The 19,192-nt window shown below is 43.5% G+C and overlaps 1 protein-coding gene across 2 annotated transcripts in view; it reads right to left on the bottom strand.

The window, feature by feature from the left end:
* The window catches only part of MDGA1 (MAM domain containing glycosylphosphatidylinositol anchor 1), a 345,745-nt gene extending 328,202 nt beyond the window's left edge, over nucleotides 1-17,543 (bottom strand). The window contains exon 1 of one of the 2 annotated variants that reach the window (XM_087965585.1): nucleotides 15,968-17,543. In XM_087965585.1, the coding sequence (XP_087821711.1) occupies nucleotides 15,968-16,034 (67 nt within the window). In that variant the 5' untranslated portion in view covers nucleotides 16,035-17,543. The remainder of the gene's footprint in view (nucleotides 1-15,967) is intronic. The other variant, XM_087965576.1, reaches the window with a different exon arrangement.
* Nucleotides 17,544-19,192: the final 1,649 nt, after the last annotated feature.

Below are 19,192 nucleotides of genomic sequence, written 5' to 3'. Positions count from 1 at the left end.
ATATATATGGCATTCAGCTTTGTTGGGTATTTTCCCATGTCATAGTAGTGGTGCTTTTAAAGTTGTAGCAACGTTTCAGCAGAATCTCATCTGCCATCATCAGGCTTCCATCATACATGTAAGTACCCGCGAAAACTTAAGAAAACAAACAAATATATATATTTGTCACACCCCCACTGGCAGTTAGAAGGAAGAAGCAGCTGAAAGCTCACATCACTCTGAGAAGCACAGAGCCGAAGAAGCAAGCCTGAAGATGATGAATGAGACTTCATCGAAACGTTGCCTAGATACTTTGAATCTTACGCGGGAGAAAACCCGAATAACCAAAGATCCACATACAAATACCCGCGAGAACCTCAGAAAACAAATATATATATCTTCTAATATATATATCTTCTAATTATAGCCATACCTGTTTGCCTTGTTGACTTCAGTTTAATTCATCCTGAGTTTGTTTGTTTTTATATATATATATATAAAAACAAACAAACTCAGGATGAATTAAACTGAAGTCAACAAGGCAAACAGGTATGGCTAGTAATTAGAAGATACAATTGGGAACTTACAGAATCCAGAATTCAGTACAAGGACTCATGCAAGAATAATAGTGACAAGCCCTCCCCCTGCTGGTTAACATAAGGAGAGCAAAGCTAATTCCATGCACCACCTCTACTTGTAGGCACTGGGCAGCAACACACCTTGTACGTGAGATAAGGAATTTACTTGCTCATACCCCCAAATCAAGGTTCTAAAGAAGTGTGGCTAAAGACAATGAATAGACTTCAAACATGGAAATGCTACTGTAGAATATGGTTGATATTGATCAACACGTTGGGTGAAAGCTGTAAGTAAAGATGCTCTGTATCCTGTACAGTGGTGTATTTGTTATGTACAGATGCAGATAGATAAACTCCACAAAACATCCATAACAAAGTACTTTTATTGGTTCATCAGGTATCCTCATAACTCACATTTGTGACAAAGTTCTTCTTTAATGACCAATCCTTTGTATATCTGTCTTGTAGGTAAAAAGATGATAAAGCCTCAACCCCATGAAGATTGAAGTGGCTGCATGATATTAATCTTTCTATCCCATAGTCATAGAGGTAGGGGGTAGAGCTGCTACCACGAGGCTGTGTTCAGGCAAGAGCGAGGAAACCTCCCCCAACCCCTCAAGGGTCAATTTAGTGGCCATTCAGGAATTCAGATGTGGCCACATGACATGGACTACATTTCTCAGGATACTTTAACTACATTTACCATGATGCATTCCCTTAAGGGGACAGCTCACAATTGCTACCTAACTATCCAATTCCCATACACTGGCTGGACAGCACAAAAGGGATGATCCTCTTTTCAGTGTGAAGTAAAGAAGCATTGTGTAATTAGAATCTCTGGAGCTACTGTAGGATAGACCAGTGGCCTCCAATATTTTGGGCACCAGGGACCAGTTCCATGGAGAAAGGTTTTCTGTGGTGCAGATTGGGTGTGGTTTTACATGCTGCCTGCATCCCGCAGATGGAACTTTACTTGTTTGTGTGACTCGGTTGCTGGAATGGCCAGTGCTGGTCTATGGACCGGGAGTTGGGATTCCTTGGGATAGACAGTACATGTTATTGGTCATGGCAGGTGTCCTATGGCAGTGGCCCCCAACCTTTTTGTGCCACGGCCAGGTACCGGCATCACAAAATGATCCACGGCCCGGTACCGGCATCAGCACGCATGACAAGGCAAGGCGAGCCGAGCGACCGGCCAGCCAGCCGTCCCTGCTTATCCCCGCCACCTTCAACTCCTCCTTTGTACCTGTGTCGATGAGCTTCGCAACAGCTTGGGACAGTCGCTCGGCTCGCCTTGCCTTGGGGGCTGAAAGAATCCTCGCGCCTTAGTTTTGTTCGGCCGCCCCCTTCGATGAAACTAAGGCGCGAGGATTCCTTCAGGACCCAAACGCCGCTTTCAACCGGAAAAGCTCACGGAAGCACTTTCTCATCAAAACAAGATGGCGGCACCCAGCAAACCGGCGGCCTGGTAGAAAATGTTCCACGGACGGTCCGGTCCGGGCCCGTGGTTGGGGACCCCTGTCCTATGGGACCAGGCTGAGAAGACCAAGCTTGTTTTCCATAAGATTAGTTAAGCTATGCCTATCTTTTCAGACAGCCATTGTCTAGAAAACCATTGTCTCAACAACAAAAAACCCTCTTCCAAGTAGACGTTTTTAGCACACACAAAATTAATATAGCAAAGAGAAGACTGTACAAGAACCATTTCTTGTATCTGTTAATTCTCTGCATGTAAACTGTTGATCTGTCTGAGGCTCTTTACTTGAGCCTGATATAACACATTCAGGCATCTGTTCTGTGAAAACTCACTTGTGTCCTGCAAGAATCCCATTTTTTTTTATCCATTTGGTAACTTCTCTCCAGTAGATGTAACTGTTATTAGACTGTGAGTGACTTCTGCCCTTAGTTCTTTATTTCCTGCTTCAGGTTATTGATTCCCTTCATAACTCATTTTAAGGATCAGTTTGATACCATCTTTGCAGAGTAGCACATAATAATTAAAATAAAATCTTCTGTATGCTAATTTTCTGCTGAAAAGAAATAAAAGCTTGTGAGAATTTTCAATAAAAGGAAACAAAACCATTTTCAAAAGAACAGGTACTCAGGATATTTGGTTAATAATAATTGCTAACTAAGGTCTGTAACTCTCTGCCCCACACATACACATGGTGGATCCTAGAGGGCCCATAGGACCCCCTTGAAACATCCAGAGTACCTTTTTCTTCCTCCAAAGGAAGTTTTATTTCTGTTGGTCACCATCTGAGAATGCTGAACGCCATATACTAGCAAAAGTAGAGAAATATCAAAATCAGACCTATACCTGGAAATCATCAAATAGCTACGCCTGTGTTTTCAACAATAATATGCTATGCTGTTTTGCATCTAGATAGAAATGGATATTATAAAGAAATACATCATTGCAGCTACCTTAAGAAGCTGGGGGAGAAAAGTGGTTTGCGTAAGGAAAAAAATGAGGAATGAGAAAAGCTGAACATTTCTTTTTTTATGGATTTTAACCATTCAGATCTGTCATGCTGGATGGGGAAAAAAACCTCAAATTCTGAGTATAACGGATGTTGATACACAAAAAACTGAATTAGTAGTAAGTTAATTGCAAAAAGACCTTTTTCCCGTGTTTTTAAAAATGTAAATGGAAATCTTGCAACTTGCAACTTATCTGCAGGAATAAGAAGGCTTTTGAAATATATGTCTGAATTTAGTGTAGCAGGAGAGTAATTTTATTTGGTGAATGAAACTAACGTAACTAAGAAATTGGTACACTGCATACTTGTTACGGCATCTTCTTCAACCTGGAGATTTGTTAATTAACTAAATTGCAGTAATTCCATAATTACTACAGATATACTGTAATATACATCATAATTATGAAGCTGTCACATAAAAAATCCAATGGCTTTTTGTTATCCCAAAGCCAGTCAGTATCTCACAGGTTTCCTACTTTTCCATCCCGTTTTTACAGCTCCCAATATCCCAAGATTACACTGCTGAAATCCAGAGACAAATTACTGGTTATAACTGACAAATTACTAGTATAACTGTTCACTTTTTACAATGAAAGTGAGGTAAAACAGGAGCTTTACATTGTGATCGCATCCATTTTATACTAAGAAAAGTCCTTCCTCAAAAAGCATGAAAGCAAGATGGAAAATTTGGTTTCTCTATTATTACTGCATTGTTCCTTTTGGCTTCTACAGACCAGAATATACACAAAAGTATATACAGTTTTCCCAGAAGTAACCAAATTAATTGCACAGTTTCCACAGATCACGTTCTTGGGAACTTGTCCAATTCCTTTTAATAGGATAAGCCCGGATTTGAGCTTGTAACACTCCATTGGCCAGGCAACACTCATCTACTGAATTGCATTCCTTTTGGTTGTGGATGATGGTTTACAGTGACAGTATGTTATTCTGTAAGCTGTTCTGCATGAGAATTTATTGTATAGTTGAAGAGAAGCAGGACCATGTGGCTTGAGAGATCCTGACATGGTTCTGGCTGCCAAATGACTCAACCCACAATTTCCATATATTTAAAGAGGACCTAAAGGACTTTCCTTCATGCAAGCTTCTCTTCGTAAGCAAGATCCCAACTTCACAGGGAAGGACTCTAGAGGGATAGCTGGTTCTTCCATGAAACTAGATAACACAATAGCAAAACAGTTGTTCTTAATCATGCATGCCTCTTCAAGCGAGCTATCCATACTGTATATCTGTTCATCAGCTTCTATCAGAATTGTATATAATCTATATTCCTTAAGGTCCCAGGCTAGAATTGTAGTGTTCCTGAATACAAGGTTTTATATCGACCCACACATCATATAAAATGTCATAAATGGAGATATAAGATGATGTATATAAATATGTGTCTCTCGATGATGATGACAGGGGATTCTGGGAGGTGAAATGTAGGTGAGTTAAAGTTGGAAAGTTGGAAAACACTGGGATAGAGTAAAGGCTCCTGAAAGCCTGAGTTTCTCTGTCTCATGTTATATCAAACAAAAGCAAGGCAGGATTAGTTTGAGTTACTCCTCATGCTTTCTATATTCCCCAGGAAAATTGTTATTGTTTCTCCTCTCTTAATGATTCATTCCTCTCTTTCACCTTCCCAAGGTCAGATCTCACAGCACGAAGTCTGCAGGGGTCTTTTGCTAGTTGAATATGAGTAGATGTAGTATCTAAACTGATAAGAAACCAATGTTTTAGGACTGAAGGGGATAATAATCTGAGAAATATCTCTCAGCTGGAACCCTAGAGGCCTACCGAAACATGTCTCTTATTATTTTCATATTATATAAGGGCATAGTGCTATTTTCAATTATCACAATATGCCATTCACTATGGAGGGAAGAAAATATTTTTACTACCGGTTCTGTGGGCATGGTGAGGTGGGCATGGCCATGTGACTGGGTGGGCATGGCTTTTTTTGCAGCACCCTCCCATGCTCCAATTTCTGCTCCCTGGGGCTCAGGGAAGCCTCCTGGGAGGCCATTTTTGCTCCCAGGAGGCTTCCCTGAAGCCCAGGAGATAAAAATCGTAGCACGGGAGAGCGCACGCAGCACACACACCCATCCTCCATTTTGGGCGAAGCAGTAAGACAGCGAGGGGGATCCTGGCACAGCTGATCATTGGGAGGGAAAAAAAGAAATACCGGTTCAGCCAAACCAGTAGTGTTTTTTATTATTGGTTCAGCTGAATGGTAGCATTTTTTACCACCAGTTCTCCCAAATCAGGCTGGACCAGTAGAATACCATCACTGATGGGAACCCACCTAGCTTTTCAGCACCAACAATCCTCTCTGCCAGGCTTAAGATGCTCCCCTTTACTTGTTCTGACGTAGCTCCAGAAGGACTGAAAAAAATTAAGCCATGTTTGAATTTGTTACCAATCCTTATACCATGCTTAAACTTATCTTTCATTTATCAAAACAAACTAGCATGACCTGGCAGCAACCCAAGAAAATTTCTTTCCAAGTTTCAAATACAGTGATTGCTTAGAATACAACTCATAAAAACAGGCTCCATTCTTCGATAGCTGACATTTATTTCTGGATGTTTTAGAAATGATAACACACTGATTCCAAAAGGTCACATCTAACTCATACAAACACATACAATATTATTTCATTTTGATCTTCTCTCACTAGTTAATAAAGTTCTTTGTTCCTCAAACTGCTCGCCAGAGACCACTGTAGAAGCTAAACCATCAGCCTAAATTAATGTTTGATTTTATGTTTATTTATTCTTATTTCCACATTATAATTCTAGCTAATTGTGTAAAAATGTCATTTCTTTAAATTACTACACTACAAATAATTGCTTGAAAGCATTTTATTTCACAAGGACTTATCTTCTGCTATCTAGTTATGTGGTGCACAAACTCAATACTAAATTATGTCAGATTGTGATGATCAATACATGTATTCATCTCCTTAGAGAAATACAGGTGGTCCTTGACATATGACCCCAATTCAGCCTCAAATTTCTGTTGTTAAGTGAGACATCAGTTAAGTGAGTTTTGACCTATTTTATGACTTTTCTTGCCACAGCTGTTAAGTGAATCACTGCAGTTGATAAGTTAGTAACCTGGTTGAAGGTTTCAAAAGGTGATCCTGGGACATTGCAACGGTCATAAATATGAACCAATTGCCAATTTTGATCACATGACCAAGGGGATGCATGACCAAGGGGATGCTGCAAAGATTGTCACTATGAAGAACGGTCATAACTGTAAAAAATGGTGACATTTTTCAATGCCATTGTAACTTTGAACGGTCACTAAACGAACTGTTGTAAGTCAAGGACTACCTGTACAATGTAATGGGATGTCATCTGTAGCGCCCTCTTGATATCTTCCGAGGAAATGCAGCTTTGGGGATCCTCAGGCAGCCAGCTAAGAATCCAGAAGTTTTACTTCCAATGTGTATGGATGGCAACACAAGGGGGATACTTTAGGAGCTTACGGTGTACATGTGAAACTCGAAAAATTAGAATATCATGCAAAAGTTCATTTATTTCAGGAATGCAACTTAAAAGGTGAAACTAATATATGAGATAGACTCATTACATGCAAAGCAAGATAGTTCAAGCCATGATTTGTCATAATTGAGATGATTATGGCTTACAGCTCATGAAAACCCCAAATCCACAATCTCAGAAAATCAGAATATTACATGCAATCAATAAAACAAGGATTGTACATAGAACAATATCGGACCTCTGAAAAGTATAAGCATGCGTATGTACTCAGTACTTGGTTTGGGCCCCTTTTGTAGCAATTATTGTCTCAATGTGGTGTGGCCTGGAAGCTATCACCCTGTGGCACTGCTGAGGTGTTATGGAAAACCAGGATGCTTCAATAGCGGCCTTCAGCTCTTCTGCATTGTTCGGTCTCATGTCTCTCATCTTTCTCTTGGCAATGCCCCCTAGATTCTCTATGGGGTTCAGGTCAGGCGAGTTTGCTGGCCAATCAAGCACAGTAATCCCACAGTCATTGAACCAGGTTTTGGTGCTTTTGGCAGTGTAGGCAGGTGCCAAGTCCTGCTGGAAAATGAAGTCAGCATCCCCATAAAGCTCGTCTGTGGAAGGCAGCATGAAGTGCTCCAAAATCTCCTGGTAGATGGCTGCATTGACCCTGGACTTAATGAAGCACAGCAGATGACATGGCTCCCCAAATCAACACAGACTGTGGAAACTTCACACTGGACTTCAAGCATCTTGCAGTGTGTGCCTCTCCATTCTTCCTCCAGACTCTGGGTCCTTAGTTTCCAAATGAGATGCAAAAGTTGCTCTCATCAGAACAGAGGACTTTGGACCACTGAGCAACAGACCACTTCTGTTTTTCTTTAGCCCAGGTAAGACGTTTCTGACATTGTTTGTTGTTCAGGAGCGACTTGACAAGAGGAATACGACATTTGAAGCCCATGTCCAGGATCCGTCTGTGTGTGGTGGCTCTTGATGCACTGACTCCAGTCTCAGTTCACTCCTTGTGAAAGTCCCCAACACTTTTGAATGGCCTTTTCCTGACAATCCTCTCCAGGTTGCGGTCATCCCTGCTGCTTGTGCACCGTTTTCTTCCACACTTTTCCCTTCCACATAACTTTAATGTGGAATATTTAACATTAATGTGCTTTGATACAGCACTTTGGGAACATCCAACTTCTTTTGCAATTACCTTTTGAGGCTCTCCCTCTTTATGGAGGGTGTCAATGATGGTTTTCTGCACAACTGTCAGGTCAGCAGTCTTTCCCATGATTGTGATTCCTACTGAACCAGACTGAGAGACCATTTAAAGGCTCAGGAACCCCTTTGTAGGTGTTATGACTTTATTAGCTGATTAGAGTGGGACATTTTGTGCCTAGAATATTGAACTGTTTCACAATATTCTAATTTTCTCAGATTGTGGATTTGGGGTTTTCATGAGCTGTAAGCCATAATCATCTCAATTATGACACATCACGGCTTGAACTATCTTGCTTTGCATATAATGAGTCTATCTCATATATTAGGTTCACCTTTTAAGTTGCATTCCTGAAATAAATGAACTTTTGCACGATATTCTAATTTTTCGAGTTTCACCTGTATGGAATCCATGGATTAATATGTCTGAACATATATATTATCAGAGAGTAAAACTGGACTCTGGCCCACAGCCCAACTACTTACAAAAATCACAAGCAGAAATCAGCCTGTTAGAATACCTAAACTGGTCCCCATCCAGGGGTGGGATTCTACCGGTTCTGTCCGGTTCTATAGAACCGGTTGTTATGATTCTGCACAGTTTGGAGAACCAACAAATCACACCACTGGCTGGCCCCACCCCTCTCTGCCCACCCCTCCCCTCGATGCCCAAACAGTCCTTATCCCATATGTGCAGCATCGCCTGCAACCTGCTTTTGCCCACCTGCAAGGCCAGCCATTGCTGCATGCCCTCCGCTGTGGCCCTGCCTGACCGCTCTGGGTGAGTGAGGCTCTGCAAGCTCCGGGGGGGGGGGGGGCAGCTGCCTACCTGCCTCTACCAGTCGCCTTTCCCCCCCCCCACCCCACTTGCCTTTTGCTGCCACTGCCTGCCACCCTCACCCCCAGCAGGTAAGGCCTAGAAGCTGCGGTGAATCCAGGTGGGGGGTGAGATGCAGACTGGTGGAGACCTGAGCTAAATTTCACTGTACCGGAGAACATGTGGAGAGGCTCGTGTTCTCCTGCTGCTGGGAAAGCAAGAGAGTCTTTCCTGGCACAGCTCTGGGCGGCAGAGAGAAACAGGACTCAACTGGGCTGCTTCTCTGCCGCCTGGAGCCATCTGTTTCCCTATTGGAGGGGAACTTGCAAACTTTTTGCTGTGCTGTGAAAGACTTTCTTGCTCTCCCAGAAGCAGGAGAACACAAGCCTCTCCACATGTTCTCCAGTACAGCGAAATTTAGCTGAGATTCACCGCAGCTGCTGGGCCTTGCCAGTGGAATTTCTTGGGACTCCTTTTTACAAACCAATCTTTCTGGTGCACAATTCCTAAACGCAATTTATTAATGTAATCAAGAAATTAAAGGCTGAAATAGCAAGTAGCTGCCTCTGGATAATTAGGAATCCTTGTCCTTGTTTTTGCAAACATAATTGTGGGCAAGTAAAGCAGACAATTCAAAGCATGTACATAGTGATCTAAGAGTGAATTGAAACAGCAAGGCAAAGGTTATAGGTGAAGTACTGTTGGAACACCTTACCGTGAAAACTAGGTTTGTTCACTTTGGATTACAGTCCTGAAGCAACTGCTCCATTGTTTCAGCAAACTCCACTTGTCTAAAGTTTAAACAAACAGGAATTCCATCTGGAGAAGTTACAAAGGACAACTACTTAGAAAAAGAACACTTTCTGAATTGCTAATGCTGCTGGCTGCAAAATGCAAATGTCTAAAAAGGTTTGTTTTTCCCCAATGCTATTTTCTTTCTTTCTCTCTCTCTTTCACACATCCTTTCCCCAACACAAACACACACACACACACTTTATCAGGCACTTGCCACACCTTCACTAACTCTGTCTTTTCAAGTTGTCTAGAATATGGATTTCCTCAAAAATCTGACAATAATCTGACATGGTGATAATTTTCTAAGTTATGTTGCTCATGTCAAACTATTCAACATCTGTCTTTATGTTCCTACAAAAATTAGCATAAGATAGTGGTTTCTGATGACACCTCTAGTGAAATATTTTGACTCCTACCAGTAAGTTGCAAACAACTTGTCAGGTGGATAATGTCAGGTTCCCAGTCCTGCATACTAAGATGGCTCTGTGGGTTGTTTGTGGTTGTATGAAATGGTCTAAATGCTGAGTTCGGGTATTAGAAAAAGCAAGGACAATTATATATTGAAGAGAAGCATCAGCCAGACAGGCAACATGACTCATGTGTAGCTACAGTAGGAAAGCTAGAATCCACATTGGATGTTAGGCATTTTGGTCCATAGAGAGTTAAAAAAAAACTGCTAGAAACAAAAAGGAAAAATTACAAAGATGGATTTCCGTGAGTGAAAACGGTCCATAAAAACAACAAGGGCTTGTGGCAAGAGGTAAAAACTGGAAAAACAGTCATGGAGCACTAAAAATCACTTAGGAATTTTACTGCTCTAAGATAAGGCTGGTGTCCCGAGAAGTTGCATAGTCATTATCAAATAGGCAAGGAAAGCTGACGGAACACAGGACAAAGGAAAATAATTTATTAATAAGGAATATTATTTAACAGATGCCCAGTCCATTGGGATCTCTTCAAGCTAGGAAGGTGACCGATTTCATAAGAAGAAGAAACAAGATCTGTGAAAGTTGTTTTAGAGGGAAGGAGGGTTAAATAGCACGTAATCAATAGGAGGCATATTTCATTCTATTTTAAAGCAACACAGGAGTACCAGTTCATATCCCTAGATTTGGGGATGTCCTTCATCCTCCATGTGATTCCCCAAGAAAGAAAAGAAGAATGGTTTTTAGGACAGATTAAAGAATTTCCTACTAAGAGAAAAACTTGACCTGCCCTCCAGTATCAGCTCAATTTACTGGTGTTACCAATTAATATTTTGCCCTAGTAAATGTTTAACATCTATTAACACCTGCACATCAAGCTGCTGAAAGTATCACAATGAAGCTTGCCAAAAGATCGACACCCCAGCCCTATCAGTGTGAAAATAAAAAATAAAACTGGAAGAACAAAGCGCTCTTCAGTAGAACGGCATGATAACCCATTGTGGTTAAAAAGAAAGCAATAGTCTCTTCTCAACCTTTCTCCCAGGACATTAAAATAAAAGATGAGCATTTCACTGTACTCCTTGCCAAGTTCAAAAATACAGTACCGACTCCATAATCTTAGAAAGTGGGGAGTCATTCACTAAGCCAAATTTTTCCCGCTCTTCTCTCTCTCTCTTGTCAGCAGTGAAGAATAGCTCCTGCTGTGCACATTCTGTCTGCTTTCCAAGTCTACAATAAGTACAGCTTCCCCTGTAAGATTTCTGTTTAACTGTTCACAAAGGATGCAGCTGAATGTGTTCCTTTGAAGCTCCTCCCTTCGGCTTCTTCTTCTTTTTTTTTCCCTGGAAGGTCCCTTGAAGATTTGCTTTTTGCAGGAGGACAATGATGGGGAACTGTCAGCCGCTGAGCCTTTTCCTCAGTGCACTAAGAGAAAGTTGGGCTGTCAGCAGATCCATGTTAGCAATAAAACACTCCTATCAAAGCTTGTTAAAGCCTCCTTCTAAGGTAAATAAAACAGCAGTCCAGCTTCTATACTTCCAAACAAAGCAGCTAAACCCTCTCCTCACAAGATTTATTCTGTGAGAATTTAAAATACAATTTTCCCCTCATATATACATATATACTTCATATTAATTCCAAGATAAAATGTATCTGCAATCTTGATATTTGTCTGGGGAAATACAGTATTTCCTTTCTCCCAAATCCCCTTTCTTTCTACTCATCTCCAATACCTATTTCATGTTTAAATTTACAGTAAATAGGTATTTTAATGTCCTTATATTATTTAAATATATGTATATACAGTATAATTCAGCTGATGCTTAGGATATTTTGCTACACAGCTGAACAATCTATTGCTTTATGCATATGGACAAGTGAAATATGAGGGAAGTTTCCAAAGGTCTTTTCATAACTCCCACTTTTCTAATAAAGAATTAGAGTTGACAACTATGTATTGTTTCACTAACACAGTACAATCTAGTTCTGGCAGATAACCATTACTGGCATGAAAATCCAGTGAGCTTCAAACGCCTCCTGATCAAGAAGTGTAGCCCTCCAATTCATCCAAAATCACAAAGTTCTCCCTCTAAAATACAACCCACCCTTGTCAATCACAGCCTTTAAAAACATTACAGAAGTTTCAACTATCCAAAATAAGAGGTTATGGGGAGAAAACGAGGAAAGCGGCTTTTTCTATCTGGTGTTTTTTGGTTTTTTTTTATTTAACTCATTTATTTCTCTCCCAGGAGTCATTTTTATCAAAACTGTAACCCACCAGGGTCAGCCGACAAAATCTTGTTGCCTGCCGCAGAATAACAAATGGTGCCCACTCCAATTAAGATGCGGAATACCTAAGGTCAGCCCAAGATTTTGGGGCAAGTAAGCCAAACAGAGCTTCCCTTCCCCAGAGTAAAAAAACACAGTAAAAGATACATTAGATTTATTGCCCATTCACAACACCCAAATCCAGGTGCCTAACAAAACTGCAACACACTGTTCAACAGAAGAACTGGCCCAGATTTATTTGCCACTTTAAATCTCTTCCTATGGGAGCCCTATTAGATGGCAAGTCATTCATGCAGAACAGTTTATCTTATAGTTGAGAAGGGATTTTGTTTAGCTTTTATTCAGGGTTACAGCGCTAACCTTCTTTTCACATAAAACAGCATTCTGTGACCTCCACAAAGCAGGAAGCAGCCTATGCTGAAAAAAAGGATAGGAAGTTAAATTACACAAGTTAACATGAGTGATGAGCTGCTTCAAATGCACATGTGAACTTGGACATGGAAGACAACCACAGCCAGAGAGTCATTGGCAGGTTCTCTTTCACAGCTACGGTGCGTTTAGCAGTTAGGGAAAGAGTGTGTGTGCAAATTTTTGGTAGCCAGTTTAAGTTTGTCTTTTTGGTAAAAATGGATGAATGGATGGAATCATCTAACAAAATAGAGGGAGATTATCAAGACTTAAGACTTTGTTTGGTCATCATGTCAAAGACCAGTTTGTATAGCTAGCTTCTTCAGGTTCTTCTCAGCCTGCGGTCCAAGTGCTTCTCTCTTAGCACAGATCTAGTTCGCTCCATCCATTCTGATAAAATGTGGTAGCCACCTTTTATGAAAGTCCACAATAGGTAAAATATCTAGTTTAGTGTGGTTTAATCTTACATTAGATAAGTAGATTATATTTACAGCTTTTGTGACAAGGTGTACAAGGACCCTTTCTTAGCCTTCTTTTATTTATAACCATTATAGTGTCAAATGTAATGCAATTGTTATGCTGATGCGTAACAATTCACAAAATTTCCAGGGTCACAAAGGTCAACCACTAAGAACATCAAATTCCCATATCACATTCAGCTCAAAACTACAGCTACAGCTCAAATTTTGTGGGGGGAGTAGGAAAAGGGCAGGACTCTCTAATTCTAGATTAGATTTTCCTTCCAGAGCAAAAAGCTGTAGTTCAACATTGCACAAAACATTAATATCTCCCTCTTCAGAAACTAAAATAATAAGCAGTGGCTAAAAACTGCTTTAGAAAAAGAAGGAACTGCAGATGGTTGACCATGGAAAGTTTGTGGAATACTGATTCCACTCATCTGAACCACAATTAAATATACAGTTGCAAATTTAAATGGTTATTCTCTCCATAAGCCATGGAAAGAGAAATAGAGAAGACAAATAACAGTTGAAGGAGCAAATAACTTCTGCTGATTAAATAATAAACTGTACTGTACTGCATCTTTTTCTGATTTTTCTGCACATTCTGCCCCCCTTCTCCATCTGAATATACCAGAGTTGTTATGCTAAACATCTACCGATAGGGAGGGATGCAAAAACAAAAGTCTAGAAATAAAAGAAAGAGAAAAGGGAGCTACATTCATTAAGCAGTAAGAGTCAGAAATAAGTCTGAAAGAATACAGTCAAGTATAAAGAATGGCAGCCTTAAAAGACCCTGAAGAGGCCTGAGAATAGAAAACCAGACCACTAGTTCTGCTTGGACTGCAACAGTCAAGCTAATTAAAAATAAAAAGTTTGGCTGGAAGCATATAAAATACCCATGGGGATGTGAAAACCTGCACACACAACATTTCTTTTGCAACCAAGACATTACATACCCCATCTCAGTTCTCTGGGGCATGCCTTGTAATTTCCCTCAAGGTTTTTAATCTTTCCCCCATATTCTCCCTTCTTCTTATCAGGCATTGGAGGAGGGGAGAAAAGACAAACAAAACAATATTGAAAGCAAATAACTGAAATTGACTATTGTAGCCCCAGTGGACGGAGAGTAGAATAACCCATTCCCTTTTATTTTTATTTTCCTTTTCTGCATCATTAAAATGACTATAAAGGCTTTAGCTGTATTGGGGGGGAACTACAACCTTAATGGAAAGATTAGCATTGGAAAACCAGCTGACCACGGGCTGATCCCCATTAAGTTCCAGATAAGGCTTAGGATCCTTAACTTCTCTACCTGCAGGGAGGAGAACTTGATTTCACAGCTATGGATAAACAAGGCTGCTGTGCAAAAGAGCAAAGTGTTGTTATGCCTTAGGAAGCTGAAGTCTTCACCACACGCTACACAAAGGCCAGGACTGAATAATCCATCCTTGGCATCTGAAGGAGGCAAGCTTGTGTCACACACTGCCTTGCCTCTACGTTGCCAAGGGGTAAATAATCTTGTGCTTCTTCTAGGGGTACCCCTGACGAGCATGTCAGCTGTTTCTGCCAAGTTGGATGTTCCGGTGTGTGAACGAGCATCCTTTTGCAAACAGGATAACAACCGGTTCAATAAATCTGTGGAACGGATCTCCTTCCCAATCCTCGATAAAAAGGGGATCTTTTAAAACAGTAGCAGGAAAAGTGTGTGTGTGTGGTGGGGGAGACAGCGTAATTCACGAGAACTACCGTACTAAAGAGTCCTTATTGCCTTTTTAATCTTTCGTTTGAAGCATCCCTCCAACCGCTAACGCTCGGTGTGGAGGCGGGAATGCTCATTCCCAACACCGCGCCCGCTCCTGTCTGGCGCCAGCCTTCAGCCTTTCCCGTCGCTGGAGCTCCCTCCCTAAGCTCCTCTCCCCACTCCCGGGAGTAGCAAAGAAAAAAGGAAAAAAGAAAAGGGGGGGGGGATCCCAGCAGCAACAGTGCCCGTGCATGCGCTGTGCTGTTTTGCGGAGCTCTCTCCGTCCCGCTTCATTTTAAATTCTCCAGAGCTCAGCGACGACTGGAACGGGGCGCCTTTCTCGCGAGCCGGAGGCAAGCCGCCCCCTCCCCGACGAATCACACCTCCCGCCGCCTCGGGGCAGAAAGCGAACGGGTCCTTCTTTCAGGCATAGCCAGCCTCGTTTTCCTACCCCCCCCCAAGATCGGAAGGTATCTTAGGAGCTGATGGGGGGGGGGGGGACACCCGTTTGCCCCCACTAGGCTCCTCTGGCGTAGCAACCCTCTTTTGAAACGAAACGCGTGTCTATATAAGTAAATCCATTTGGGCAAAGGAGGAAGAGGGAAAAGGGTTAGCGGGTCATTTTAGTAACGGGAATGGGCGATCCAAAAAGGGGACAAGCACAGGAAAGGAAGGAAGGAAGGAAGGAAGGGGGGGGGAGGAAGGAAGGAAGGAACGAACGAACGAACGAACGAACGAACGAACGAACGAACGGGTGGACCGGCCAGCTTTGTCTTCCCAAAGACCAGCAGAGGCTGGAGACGCACGAACGGCCCACCGGCTCTTAAAGGGCGCCTTTTCTGTTTAGGAACAACAAGTTGGTTTGTTTCCACCGCACGGAATCTCGCAGCTTCGAATTTCTTGTTTCTTCTTTTTCTTTTTTTTCCCCTCGCGCCGCTCAGGGGAGGCTTTCCAAGGGTTTTTTAAAAAAAGCAAAGCATCTCCAGTCTCGTAAATCATAGGAGGGTCGGGGGTCGGAGGAGAGGAACAGCGGTAAAGTCGCAGCGGCAAGAGATTATTACAAAGTAGCTGGATGGGGTTGCGTCGGGAACTTCCCATATTCTACCCATGACCATTTACTTTCTTCTGCTGCAGGTGCTTTCCGGAAACAAACACCCCAAAAACTTTGATCTGATAATACACCACAGCTCTCCAATCCCTACTTCCTTCCCTTCCCCCCTCGCCCGAAAAAGCTCAGCCTTTTATTTGCTCGGAAGACGAAAACTACCATGCCTCTTACCATAGACCCCTTGTCCCCTGATGTACACCGGGACCAGCGACAAGAATAAAAGCCAGAGAGTCTCCATCTTCAAGACAGAACCTTCATAGCCAGTGAAGAATAGAAGCCAGACCCAAAGGCAACCCAAACAGATGGTGGATCCGTTTAAAAAAAAAAAAGGCGAAGAGCGTAAAAATCCCAATTGGTCTTGGTACACCACTTTCCGCGGCCTCGCAGCAGGGGAAGGATGGAGCTCCGGAGAAGAGCAGGGGGCCGGCCACGGAGGCGTCTCAGCCCGGCTGGCGAACTCGAGTCAGTCAATCTGCTTCCCGGGAAGCTCGCACTCTCCTCCGAAGAGACGCGCACACAGGCAGTCGGAACCGAGTGAAACAGCTTCCCCTCCCCAGACCCGGAGTTGCGAGGAAGGGGGGGGGAAAGAAAGGTGTGTTTGCAGTGTGTGCGTGTGTAGAGGGGGGAAGAGCAGGCAAGCCAGGGGTCTCGTCCTCTTCCCAAGCTCCGAGAAGACAATAAACAGCCTCACTCACGCCCAGATGCACGGAGAGAGGGAGGGAGGGGGAGAAATGAATGAAGGGTGGCGTTCTTAACCGAATAAACGAAAAAGTCGCTAGGAAGAAGAGGCGGTGAAACAAATCCAGAGAAACTTCGGCGATTCTGCCCCTTCGGCGGCGCCCCGATCTTTCCAATCACGTTTGTGCAGAAAGAAACGTCAGGGGCGCTCTGAACGCTTCAGCTTCCCAAACTGCCTGCAAACTGGGGCCAACTCGAAAGAGACCGAGGCAGCGAAAGACAGATTCGGGGGGGCGCTTAACTAAAAAGCCTCTGGTTTGCAAACCCCAGGAACAAACAAGGGAAGCCGAGGAGGAGGGGAGTGGGTGTGTGCGGGGTTCAGGGAAAAATGCAGCAGCTGGGGGAGAAAAGGTAATTCTCAGTTTCTTTCCTATAAGCTGGTTTTTTTTAATTTCTCCTCTCTCTGCTTTTTGCTGGAACACCGGTGTTGAAATTAATTCAACGTGAGGACGAGTCTTCTTGGGCGTCTTTTCCTATATTCCATTAAAAAAAGAACAGAAAAGTTCTTGGCTTCTTTTAGCTTCCAAGCTGGAGATCTTGCTCGACTGCAACGCTCCGCATCGCGCTTCCCAAAGCCGCCTTGCTCAATGAACCTCGGGCTTTCCACCCCTTCCGTTCGCTTTGTCCAGTTCGTGGATGCGACTTTTCCTCCTCCTCCTCCTCCTCCTCCTCCACTCACAGATGCAAAGTTTCCGCACGCTGAGTGATGGTATAGTATAGTAGCGGTGAAGAACTTCTCTCTCTCCCTTTCCCTTGACTTCCCCTAAAGAGATACAGACTTTCGCTGCTCTTCCTCCCGACGGCGAGGAAGAGAGAGATTTTCTAACAGCAACTTCGGGGAGCGGAAGAATAAAGAACTTTCAGAAAGTGGCTTTCAACTTGAAAAGCAAAGGGTCCTCTGTAGAAAGGGGGCCTGTCCACCGCCGGCTCCGCCCCTTCCTAGAAGAATGCTGTCCTTTAAAAAAAAAAAAAAATGGCCCGCGTGCCACAGCTGCAGTTCGCCGCCACTTATCGCGGGCAAAAATTGCTACTGCACTTCGCTCGCAAGGGCTCGCTTGGATGTCATTTTATGTCAGGCGGCCGACCAGTTTGAGACGTACCCTTAAAGCATTAGCGATTGAGATTTTCTCCTTTTAAACTAGCTTCTTTGTCCAAACCATCGCCGTCGTCCGCATTTCCTGGATGGCTCGGAAAAGAGCTCTCCCGAGCAAGGGCAACATTGCTCGTTGCGACCTCTAATTGTAAACGTAAAAGCTTGCGAGGTTTAGCAGCGAGTCGTGTCTCTACTTCTTCCCCTCACATTCTCTCTCCTCCACACACACACACACACACACCCCGTTTGATTCCCTCTAGTTAAGAGAGGCGGGAGGGACAATTAAATCCTCCGAGCTGGACTGGAGCGGCGTCCTGCCTCCGACCCAATTCCCCCCGCGCGTCGCTCGAGACCAATTAGAAAACCAAGCAGAAGCTGAGCAGAGAAGACCGTTGTGTTAATTTATTGCCTGGCGGCGTCTGTCTTCCTCTCGCCTTCTTGGCTTTCGCGCTCCTCCTTTCTTTTTTTGCCTCTCTTCCTTGGCAAAGAAATACCGGGAACCTGCTGCGGTTTCTCAGCCATCCTTGATAGAAACGGCGGGTGCTTTTTTTTTTTTCTTCTTCCCCTCCGACCGTCTTGCGCCGCCTCGGTAACACAGGCTTCTTGCTTTTGGAACAGAGGCGAGGGAGCTGGACGAGCGGCAGATGCAGCCGGGCTGGGCGGCAAAGCCAACCATACAGGATTGGTTTGTATTGGGACGGCGTTAGGAACACGTGGGCCGCGTAGGAGCTACGCATGGTGCGCGGCTATGTTACACACGTGCGGTTGGCGCGCCGTTGTTGCGGGCAACCTTTTTCGGCCCGGGGCAATGCTGTCCGTGCCCCCCTTGTCCTGCCCCTTGGAGATTGAGCGCGCGTACATTCCGTCCAGCTCTCGTGTGTGTGTGTGTGTGTATACACGGTATGTCGCCCTGGGCCTACTGTGGGGGGTTGTTTTTTTTTAGCCCGGGGCCGCTGAGGCCATTAGGTATGTTGTTATTCTTAGGTGCAACTGTAGCCAGCGAGTGTAGTTTGAAGGCAATGGGGCGGTTATCTGCGCTTTCCATTTGCTGCGAGCCACTATCACAGGCGGAAATCGAAGCTCCCCACTGCGACGTGTGTGTGAGTGTGTGAGAGAGAGAGAGAGAGAGAGAGAACTTCTCCAAGAAACGAGAGGGATGGTTTTAGGACATCCAACAAATCTCCTCAGGGGACCAATTGCTGGAAGCAGCTGGAAGTGGAGCCTCTGGTTAAGATGGTCCTGAGAGAAGGGCTGTTCTGCCCCTAATTGACTCTTGAATGGCAAAATCTGACTAGCAAGTGAATTTCTCCTCAAGGCCAACACACACTTTATATCTATCTATCTATCTATCTATCTATCTATCTATCTATCTATCTATCTATCTATCTATCTATCTATTTATCATCCATCCATCCATCCATCCATCCATCCATCCATCCATCCATCCATCCATCCATCCATCCATCCATCCATCCATCCAATCTGTCTAATTGCAGGCTATCATATTCCTATCTCCATGATTTAAGCCAGCCTCCCCCTATATTGTAGCTCGAAATGGACCAGAA

This window comes from Notechis scutatus, chromosome 1 (genome assembly GCF_049901735.1).
Source record: "Notechis scutatus isolate UNSWTSFEM ecotype Mainland chromosome 1, rNotScu1.2, whole genome shotgun sequence".
Lineage (NCBI taxonomy): Eukaryota > Metazoa > Chordata > Lepidosauria > Squamata > Elapidae > Notechis > Notechis scutatus.
The sequence above is the reverse complement of the archived record's forward strand: the minus strand, read 5'-3'. Positions and strand labels throughout refer to the sequence as shown.